We start from the raw sequence: 11,304 nt of genomic DNA on the forward strand, positions 1-11,304 counted from the left end.
AAATTTCATGATTCTACGATCAGATTTTTTTTGGGTCATTTCCCATCTCTCAATGCATTTTTGGTACATTTGGGGGCGCTGACGCGCCAATTTTTTTATTTTAGAAAAGGGAAATAGCCAGAATGTAGAGAGGCACGATTTTGTGTGCAAATTTTTGTGACTTTTCGTCAATGTTCACTGGGTGAAAAATAGGGGGGTTGGTCCCAAGAAGAAGGAAGGAAGGAAAGAAGGAAAGAAGGAAAGAAGAAAAGAAGGAAAGAAAGAAAAGAAGGAAAGAAAGAATAATATTCCGATGCGAAAACAATGTTTCCCATTTTTCAAATATCATAAACTATACATTTTCGGAAAGCGCTCGCGCTTTCCTACCTCATGGTGTGGGTCCGTGGTCACTGACGGGTACTTTCGTTAATTTTGAGTGGGCTCCGCCCACTTTGTGTTTTTGGCCCTCTATACAGTAATAATGTTCAATTTTTGCATTACATGCTTATATGCACGGAACATGTAAGAGATGGGGAACGTATTCGTGAGCTACTTAGGGCAAATGAGTGCTTTATATGGGGATCTCAATGTAAAGTGCTCGTTTAGTGCGCACTTTTGCACGGGCTTCGCCCGTTTACAACGGTAATGTTCCATTTTCGTACTACTAATTAGTATGCACGGGGCGTGCATGAGTGAAGGAGTGCGTTAGTGAGTGTTTGGAAGTGGGCGAGCGCTTCGCGCTCGACTTCGCACGGCCTTACGAGATTAATAGGCCTCTCGCCAGCTTGTGGCGCTCGGGCCTAATAAATGCAAATCAGATCCCGAAAAGTGTGGTTGCTCCCGACGACAGGAAGCAGTACTATCTCCGCTGCCCACACACTTCCCGTCTGCGTCCTGCTTCCTGCTCCGAGGGGGAAAGGCGTTGATGTCACGACAGGGCTGCTGACGCGCTGCGCTCGGGTCACCAGGGAAACGAGGTGGGCGCCAAAAGGACTGCGTTCAGCAACTTCGGGCTAAAGAAAGAGGGCCGATTGTGGAGCGTGGCTACTAAATTTACACCATCTTATTCGTTCGACGCGCGGATTTTACAAAGGTCACAAGCTACTTCTCTCAAAATAAGAATCTAAATCCTAACTAAGGATGTCACGAGTTCAAATGTTTGTGTAACGATTATTCACATTGTGATTTAACGATTATTATTATTATGACCAAAACAATAAAACATTTTCTTTCCTTCTCGTTTTCCACACACATCACCTCAATACGTGACCTGCTTTATGAAATCAAACTTCTGATAAATTTGACATAAACTGTAAGATAAAAAAGCACTTAACATTCAGATTTACTCTCTGGGAAAAGGCTGAGCAGAAAGGACTTAATTTTGTGTCTAAAATCACCATATTTCTTTTAATTGAACTAAAAAAGACCCAATTTAGTTTTCACTTTTCTAATAATTAAATAAAAAAATAAAAATAATTCTTCTAAAATGTCATTATTGTAATTGTTTTGGTCTTAACGATTATGTTGTGACCTCAATAATCACAATTTGTTGAATAGTATCATCTCATGAGTTATTTGAACAACACTTTTCTCAGAGCTTCATCTAATGAGCCAACATTTAACATGAGATGGGAAAAGTACAGCTCTCTTTTTATAACTAGGATTTAAAAAGACATTTTGACAAGTTTCTACACCAGGCTCACAAAACCGCAGGCATTAGAGAAAAAAATACTGCCACTTTGCCCAAACGAAGGCTGTGTAAAGTGGAAAAGTATGGGAAAACACTATATGGAAGTATCACTCTGATTGTAGGGTCAAAGCCCTTACGTCATTTAGTCGATTAATCGGTGGATAGCATCAAAGTCGACCAAAATGTATTAGTCCACTTCTTTTACAAGGATCGTAAAGGATTTGTACGGAGAAAAAAAATATGTAGTGAGTTATCTAGAGTTTTGGAAATGAATTGTGAATTTATTCTGCCTTTTCACAAACAAAAAAAATGCACTGTACCATTTGTCGTCAGTGCACTTTGGGTCAAATATATGGTTAATTCATAGAGATAATTTATTTTAACACCTTTTTTGTTCATTCCAGGCGCCTTTTTAATAGACTAACAGATGCACAGGTTACGCCTTTAGTCGACCGAGATCTAACTGAATTCAAACCAATTTAAAATATTCATCAATTACCGTAAATGTTTAAAAAAGCTGCGAATTCAAAAAAAAAAAAAAAAAAAAAAAAAAAAAAAAATCACATTCAACTAAAATCTCCCGGCTAAATCCCTTAATATACATCGAGCTGGAAGTTAGAGCACACTCTTCACATTCCTCTTATTCCAATTAACAAAAAGAAGCTGCTTGTGGTTCTGATCCAATCCTCCTGCAGCGTGAAAACACAAACTCACTTCTGCACTTCCTGGTTTCCCCAAAACGTTGCACGAGCAGCAGGTGGATTAAACAGGAAGTTACCTCGTCAAAAGACTATCACGGACAGGCCAGAAAGTTATTAATAGTCATCAAAGTGCAATGATTATTAGTCGTCCGAGCGGCTAATTACCGGAGTTCAACATCCGCGAGCTTTACTGTTTACAAACCGGTCGTAGTATGTGAGCAGTGACTGATCTGATGGGAATGCTTTTCACAAGAGGACAACGCAGTGAATCACTAAACCGCCGGTGTGCAGGTGAAACGAGTCAAAAACTATTCGGTGCTCATGATTCAGGGCCAACTTGTTGAAAAAATATATAAAGAACAGGAAGGAAAATGTGTTTGATCCATTGTATAGACACTTAAGTTACTTTTTTTACATAACAAATATACTAAATACTACTTTACTACCACAGTTTTCAAAATAAGTACGTTGATTCTGAAAAAAATGCCTGTCCTCGTGCCATTTCCATTCAGCTTTCATCACACTACTAGAGTAACAATGTAGTAGTAAAGGAAGTCCGGCTGAAACATAATAAACCGTCTGAACTTTAGGTTAATCATTTACCGTATTTTCCGGACTATAAGTCGCACTTTTTTCATAGTTTTCGCCTGGGTGCGACTTATATATATATTTATACTTATATACTTATACTTCGGAGAGACTTGTATGTGATATTATTTGTTATTTTCACACTTGCAACTGCATTTCATACTCCAGTGCGACTTGTATGTTTTTTTCTTCTCTATTATGCATTTTTTGGCAACTGATACTCCGGTGCGACTTGTAGTCCAGAAAATATGTTAATCTCCATCAAATCTAAAACATTTTCCATTTAACATTTTATAACGAGTGTACACAACGTCATCCAGTGTGTCAAGTAGTATTATCAATGTCATAAAGTCGTTTTATTGTACGGCCAATATTTGCACAAGCAGCAGGACTAGTAAATGTAACAAATTGACACAAATAAGAAACAACTACTTAGATCACAACAAACACCTTTCCTGACAAATATCTCAACTCTACCTGCAACTAAGACATTTTTGTATAGCGCCGTTTGTTGAATTAATTAGTTTGGTTGGTGGGATTAAAAGGTTTGAGAAGACCGTGCCCCAGACAAATCAGTTCAATCGAATCACACAAACAATCACGCTGTTTGGAAAATTAAGACGCAAGAGGAATTAAAGCGTTTTCTAATCAAGAGTTTTATTGATCGTTGGAGGTCGAGTTCAAACTGGGCGTCAATGTTTATTGCAGGTACTTTGTCGCTATATTTGACATACTTTTCAAATGTATTCAACCGTCTCTACAGCTCAGAAATTTAAAAAAAACTTACTTGGACTAAGCGTTTCATTCTGCAAGTAGTTATTTATGACAGCCGTTTATAACAACTTTGTACGTGTTTGTGTCAAGGGCAAAGTAGTTTATATATAGTTATTGACAATATCTTGTACTTCAAAATGTATTACAGCGACAGGCCTAGAGACAAGCATGAACTCAAGACATAATATACTGTAAATATTGGGGTAATAATGATAGAGTATTAGTTATATTCATTTACTACTATGCGTCTCCATCGCCTTTACCACAGTTGCCCGTTCTAAACTTGCACCGGGTCGAAGTAAGATAAGATATTCCTTTATTGTCCCACATGGGGAAATTTCATTGGTGCAACGCAGGTAGATACAGAGGTAGATACAGAAGAACAGATCACTTATAGGAAGTCTGAAAAACACTTTCAGTAGAAGATCTCCTATAAATAAATAAAAACTCCCATAGACAAATAAATAAATAAATACCATTGCATGTGATCCCGACAGTAATTGCACATGAATATGTGTCACGACAGCACATAGATTGCACATGAATTTCACAGTAATTGCACATGAATTGCAAATGAATTCCAACAGCAATTGCACATACGACAGAATTGCACATCAGTATTAGGTTAGGTCAGTATTGCGAGTGTTCAGTACTAACAGTGTTTGTTATAAAGTCTGACAGCAGCAGGAAGGAAAGACCTACGGAACCTTTCCTTCACACATCGAGGGTGGATCAATACTATAAAATACCAAATATAAACACGTGTGACTCTTGACCAGGGAGGTCACAATTATTAGCTTAATCGATAATCGTGACTATTCTGGTCACAATATAATTGTACTTGTCAAGAAATAATAATTGTGAGTTTTAGCAGCAAAATTACTTATTTTTTGTTCAATATGCAGCCCAAAAATAGACCTACATGTAAAGAACTTCATTTTATCTGTCTGTTTTCGTCACTTTTAACTTTATTTAGTCTTCAGAAAGTCCAGTCGGTCATAAGCTTGAGGAATAGACACATGTTCGTCCACGGAAATGACGTCAGATTTAATGTTTTACTGTCGTTTGGTCACAGTCTCAAGAATTGTGAAGAATCGTTAAATAGTGACATTTCTTCTCACAATATTTGTAACACTAGAATTTGATATTGTGACATCCCTACTCTTGACCAACATTTAAACTGGAAATGAATATACATACATACATTTTAAATCAAAAGGATGTGGCCCAAGGATGTGACAAAACATCCTCCCAGACATTCAACATTCTTTGCAACATGGATTTACCGTAGTAATAGACGGTGAAGTAACACTGATAAAAGATGCAACGTGTATTCTGCAACCCTGGTCTGGACTGTGTGAAGGGCCCTTGAGCACGAGGCCGGCTGACATATGTGCAGGGCGTGTCACGAGCGTGCATCTGTGTACATTCAATCACAACCCTGTCCCGGGACGCGGTGGCAAATGCCTCCTGCGGAAGGAGGGTTACAGCTCTGGCATCGAGTTAATCGGCCCTCGCGGCAATAAACGTCGAGGGCCAACGGCTAGCCGGCTCCAATCTTGAAGAATTAATCGGCTCAAGACGAGAGGAGACCCTGCTGTGCCCCCCCTGACCCCTGGCTCGGAGGGGGCGAGCAGCGGAGCCCGCCATAATGCAAAAACACTGACGGCTTTGGGTGGAGTGTTAGCTGGTCAAATTAATCAACGCCTGGTCATCTTGCGGTCACAAGATGTAACGTAGATAAAATGTAAATTAAAAACATGCAATGACGGTTGGCCAGTGCTTTTACCCACAGTTCTAACCATTGTCATTGAAAGGTAGAACATTGACCCATGATAGAACAATAATACAACTATAAAACATCACGTTAAGTAGTTTGATATAACTATCAAAACATTCTTCTTCTGTGTTTTATGGCGGCTGGTATCCAAGAATTACATTACCGCCAGACTTTATTCTTTGACTTTATTCTTTATTCCAAATCAGTCCATTTTCGAGCTGACGGGAAAGAGATGATGTCATAGTTTGTTTTGCTTTTTTTTACCGGCGTCGTTATTACGCTAACGAACACGTGACTCGAACGTCATCATCGCCGATACGGTGGTCGATCGCGCGTCTCTCCGCGGTTTACCGTGTACAACGTAGTGTTTACACGGTGTCTGACGCCGGCGAGGAGTTCCTTTCCCCCGTGGGTTCAGTAGTAAACAACCACGATCTGGCTCCACACGAGACGACTTAATTACCGTTGGAGGGTCACGTTATTCCCGGTCAAGCGTGCGTTTGAAGGGGGACAATGTGTGACGTTGTGCCCAAAAAAAAAAAAATCACCTACAGACGTGTGTTTGTTGTGTGTTTTTGTCCGGTCCACGCGTGTTGTTAATACTTTAAGCTTTGGTCAATTTGCCCTGCGTATCACAACAACCTCCCGTGACTCCGGGTCTGTCAGCCATCGCCGCCGCTGCGTGTGCGTGTGTGCGCGGGGGATAAACAGCCACACGAATGCACCCGGTTTCAAAAAGATGTGTAATGTGACATGTTGTCGTCAGTCGCTACTATTAAAAGAGGAATGTGTTTGTGAAGACGTGGTCCGTGGTACAGCAGGGGCAGGTGCACGGCTCGCTCCGCGGCTAATAACGCGGCTAACTAGCGCGCTAACCCCCCAGCGCAGACCAAAACCCATTCAAAAATAAACCAGTCCGTCCCGTTCCGCGTTGCAATCACAGAAAAACGTCCCGTCTGACCGCGACGTCGCCGGCCAGCGGGAAAAGCTGTAACACGGCGTTTGTGAAATGTACCAAAACATCCCATTATGACCAAGTTTCCTCTCCTCACTCCTCCTGTGGGCGGCAGCTAGCTCCTGAGGTTAGCCAGTGAGCTTATTGAGACGTTTGAATCATGTTGTTTGAACCGACACCATAATACGCCGCGGGATCGATGTGGCCTCGTCGTTGCCAGTGTATTTTAATTAAAAAAAACACGCGTTACAATCTGCGGCGCGAGCCAAACGCCGGTGCCAGTGTGCGCCACTACGCAACAACAAATGATGTGATTTTTCAATGGAGTTTGGCACTCGTCCTCTTTGCGCGTAGAGGACTCGCCGCGGAGTAAACCAACTCCACCACGCTGCCCACAACCGCGAGCCTCGCGGCGTTTCCGACTCCCGGAGCGCACGGGACAAGTTCCACTGTCTACCAGAGCCTCCAGAGAGGGCCCGCCCCGTCCGCGGCCTCTCCTGAACACTCGCGCCGGTGTCCTACCTCTGTGGGCCGGCTGATCTCGAACAGGTCGAGCCGGTTGGCGTTCCAGTGGTTGATGATGTCGGCTAGTTTCCTCCTCTCCTCCTCCCTGCTCCCCGACATGGTGGACGGTGGACGGCCTCTATTATCCCGACAGTCCGCCCGTGCGCGCTTGTAAAACTTCCAGTATCGATAGTCCACAGGGGAAGCCTCATGCGCCGAGATTCAGGCTCTCCGTTTGACCGCCAGGACTTTGTGTGGTCCGCCTTTTGCGCACAGTCCGACCTGGCGTCTCTGATCTGTCTCCGCCGCTCCGCGTCCTGAGCCGCGTTGTGCGCGCGCCCGTGCACTTTGGAGGCACGAGCGGGAGCGCGCACGCAGTTAACTCTTTGTGGCGTGAGTTTGTAATACATGACGAGGCTTTTTCATTTATTATAAAGTAGAACACGTTCATTTGTTACACGCATTATGTTGTCTGTAGTGTATGCGCTGGATTTATTTATTTTAAAATGTTAAAAACAAACATATATTTTATATATATATATATATATATATATATATATATATATATATATATATATATATATATATGTTTACACAAACAGAGTAGAGAGTGGAAATACAAAATCAAAAAGAAATAGAGTGATCAAAAAAACAAACCAAAAAAATAAAGTAATTCAGTCAGGCAATGGCATATGTCCCCCTATCAATGTACCCGCTCCATCTGTCCCAGTGTCTGGCACATATTTTGTGGACAGTGGGCGCTGAATGCCACATACTCCTGTAAAGTCCCTCTGACCAGTTCATTGCCTACAAGCCATATATGCAGAGGTCTCTTAACTTTTCACCTCAATTTCCTGTCATTCTTTTCTAATATTAGTCACAATTTTAAAGCTAAGTGTTGTGACCACACCCTGAGTATTTTGACTGACCACTGTCAGCCACTGTCCTAACTGCTAACATGTGTCCCCTGGGCACGCTTCATAATAGCAGTCACAAAAGGCTAGTGTTAGAAGTTAATGAAGCGTCACTGTGCACTGCACTATGAACATATGTTGATGGACCATATCATTATGACCAGTGACAGGTGAAAGAGGAGTGAGCGACACAGATTATCTGGGTAATGTGGCTTCAGACTATCTAAACACAGGAAGAAGGCCATCCATAGGTTTCAGAGTGATACAAAATAAGCATCATGACCTTATTACAGCATTTGAATGGTGAAAAGTCCTCAAACTGTAACAGGAAACTGAAACCCACAAATAAACAGGAAGAATGCAGAGGATGGGATAGGATAGCAGCTGATTGATTACTATAAGGAAAACTAAAGCTAATACAAAAATGTATTTTTCATTCAGGATCAGAAAGGTTTTATTGCTATTGTCAGTGAACAGAATTCACAAACAAGGAACTGTTTGGTGATGTAACATTATTCACTTACTGTAAGACATGATGATGGTTCTTAAACACTGAGTCAGGCCATCAAAGTGGGTCATCTGATTTTGTTCATTTTTATATCATTACCATTCTTTCCCAACAAAAGTCAATGATAACATGCTCAATTGACAGCAAACATTCAATTTGAGAGCAAAATGATGAATACTTGTGTTGTTGTGCATAAGCTTCTACTGTTCCACTGGAGTTATCATGCGCTCTGTCTGTGACATGTCAGCAGGTATGAGGCAGAAGAGGCTGAATTGTCAGGAATAGCGCAGTGATGAAGGGGACAGAAATAACCTCACGGCATGTTACAGTGTGCAACGTGTTGTGGTTAGTCAGCGCTCACTGTACTGCACGCTCCCAGACAGAGGAGGGCCCCGCTTCCTATAAGGACATTACTCACCGCCGCTGTTATGGGAGGATTGACCAGATAAGATGACATCACGGTTGAGTCAAAGTGCCATTATCATCTTATAGATAAAGTGTGTGAAACAGGGAGAAGTAGTTCTGTTAAAAGAGCATTACGTCTCACAGAAAAACACCATCATTTAAGATTGTGCTTTTGATAGATCATTTTAATGCTGCAAATCAAGTGAGGAAATGATGCCAGAAGCAGAGCCCACGCACCGCAATATACAGAATAGACAGTGGTGAAAAGAGTGCTGAATATTTGTACTCAACTAAAAGTACAGTTACATGGCTCAATTACTCAATTACAAGTACAGCTGCCAATACTGTACTTAAGTAATAGAAAAAGTACACATGAAAAAGACAAAGTACTCCAAGAACTAGTTACACGTTGCTTTTTGACGCAATATTAGTAGCATTTTGGATCAATATTGTTTTTACAAAATTTGAAAAATGAAATTGTTTGAACTGAATTTAGTAGTTTTGAACAATAATTTGCATATTTTGTCTAGCTCTGGTCAGTCGTTTTGAGTGTTTGTAGATGAAGAAGCAGCTACAGCAGTGATACAACTGTGAATAGGACCAATTTGCACCACTCAAAAAAGTCCAACTGCCCAAAAAAAAGCATAAACCCAATTACAGTAGCGTGAGTATTTGTAATTAGTCACTTTCCGCCCCTTATTGTCAAGACAGAATTAGCAGCAAAGCATGACAAAATAAAAGTGAAATGTGTTTAACGTTAGTGACTATTTTATTTTTTTATGTGCAAGACTAAAAAAAAGAGTTGTAATAGTTAGTTCTGTAATATAAATCTTTGAAGGATAAAAACCTCAAATATAAAAAAAAAGTACTGCAGTCCACTACTTGCTACAATGTAAAACGTTTTAGAATTAAATAAATATAACTCGATTATAGCCAATAATCGACTTTAGTTGACATTTCCTCAAAACTACATGCAAATTACATTATATTCAAATTATGTCAGAAAAAAAAAATACACAGACACATATACAATACATTAACTTTTTTTTTTAATGTGGATAATGGTTTTACAGAGGCAGAAATACAAAACCACAACAGGAAACCAAGTTTACCAGATAACTGCACAACACTTCCCCTATCTGCGATCACCACTGCACCAGTTTCACCCAGCACAGATTTAAGGGAACAAAATCTACAAGTGTCCTTTTTTTATCTGCTTTGCTCCGATAAAAGCGTGTGTTTATACTGTTCGAATCACACACTTTTTGTTCAGTTTATCGTGTGTTTTGTCTACCACTTTGAGAGATTGTTGCAGTTGTTAACCCACTGACAAAGACACACAGTAATGCAGTAAGTCGTCCAGGAACATCTCAGTACATTGTTACGTACATTGAGTATATCATCACGCACAGGACAGACAAGTTGTTGAATTTGATTATCTAATAGAGCGTTTGATACTTGCAAACTTTGTCACAATAATCTCATTCACAAGAATATGCAACCGCCAATGCATGATAACAACATGAGCATCACAATATAGTGAAGTGCTTCTAATGATACCAATATTGAGGTGGGTATTTTCCACACAGCTTGTAAAACAGTAACTCATTCAAATGGAGTCCCACATATTCAGGTCTGCCGCAGTTTTCCGCTGTTGTGTTGGTCCTAAAGGAAAAACCCCATAATGCCAGAGTGATTTCAGACAATAGCGTTCGTGCAGCTCAGCCTCTCTTTAGGAATAGCCCTTTCCTGTCTCACTTCGACATCCTTTACCGACTCTGAAAACCAACTGCCGCAATGTCGACTCTACTGCAATTGGGTTATGAGCAAATGCATTCTGAGATCTCACAAATGTTTATTCTCTCTGGCCTCGGGGGTCAAACTACGGTACATCAGGTGGTTTACTGACGACGCAAGCGCAAAAGGTCAATAGAGGCATTGATTCAGCGTTATTGATACTCGTAGCACTAATGACTGTTCCATTTACTGGTTCGACATGCATTTTACAGTGTGGATGGAGTCTCAGTATGGGATTGTGCATACACGTGGGAATGTTAACACCATTTTACCTTTGACTCCATTTTGAATACCGTATTTTCCGGATTATAAATCGCACCTTTTAACATAGTTTGGCCGGGGTGCGATATATACTCCAGACTGACTTATATGTGATATTATTAGTTATTTTCGCACTGGCAAGCGCATTTCACATGAGGGCGCTCTAGGCTCTAAGCGATGCAGAAGAAGAATCAGCACTTCCTCTACCTCTGGAGTTTGCAGAGTTGTTTAGAAGTGACACAGATGAAGAAGAATTCAGAGGATTTAGTGATTTGGGGTAAAACTGATGCTTTGGTAAACTTGTTAGCATGTTCTTTATGCTATAGTTGTCTGAATAACTGTTAATACCAGACACTTACCACAGTTCATTGTCTGTGCGTCATGTAGCTGAAGGTGTTAGCGTTAGCATACGTACACCTATTCACCATGTTCTCTCATCTGTTATTAT

At 40.8% G+C, this 11,304-nt stretch overlaps 1 protein-coding gene across 14 annotated transcripts in view; it reads right to left on the bottom strand.

Moving 5' to 3' along the window:
• Window positions 1-7,300, bottom strand: part of afdna (afadin, adherens junction formation factor a) — an 89,940-nt gene extending 82,640 nt beyond the window's left edge. For 6 of the 14 annotated variants that reach the window (XM_072443381.1, XM_072443456.1, XM_072443367.1 and 3 more), the window contains exon 1: window positions 6,990-7,300. In XM_072443381.1, coding sequence (XP_072299482.1) covers window positions 6,990-7,091 — 102 coding nt within the window. In that variant the 5' untranslated portion in view covers window positions 7,092-7,300. The remainder of the gene's footprint in view (window positions 1-6,989) is intronic. The other 8 variants (XM_072443434.1, XM_072443441.1, XM_072443426.1 and 5 more) reach the window with 2 other exon arrangements.
• Window positions 7,301-11,304: the final 4,004 nt, after the last annotated feature.

The sequence above is a fragment of the Eucyclogobius newberryi genome, unplaced genomic scaffold (assembly GCF_026437365.1).
Source record: "Eucyclogobius newberryi isolate DKJ021-1_F unplaced genomic scaffold, fEucNew1.0.hap1 SCAF_1, whole genome shotgun sequence".
Lineage (NCBI taxonomy): Eukaryota > Metazoa > Chordata > Actinopteri > Gobiiformes > Gobiidae > Eucyclogobius > Eucyclogobius newberryi.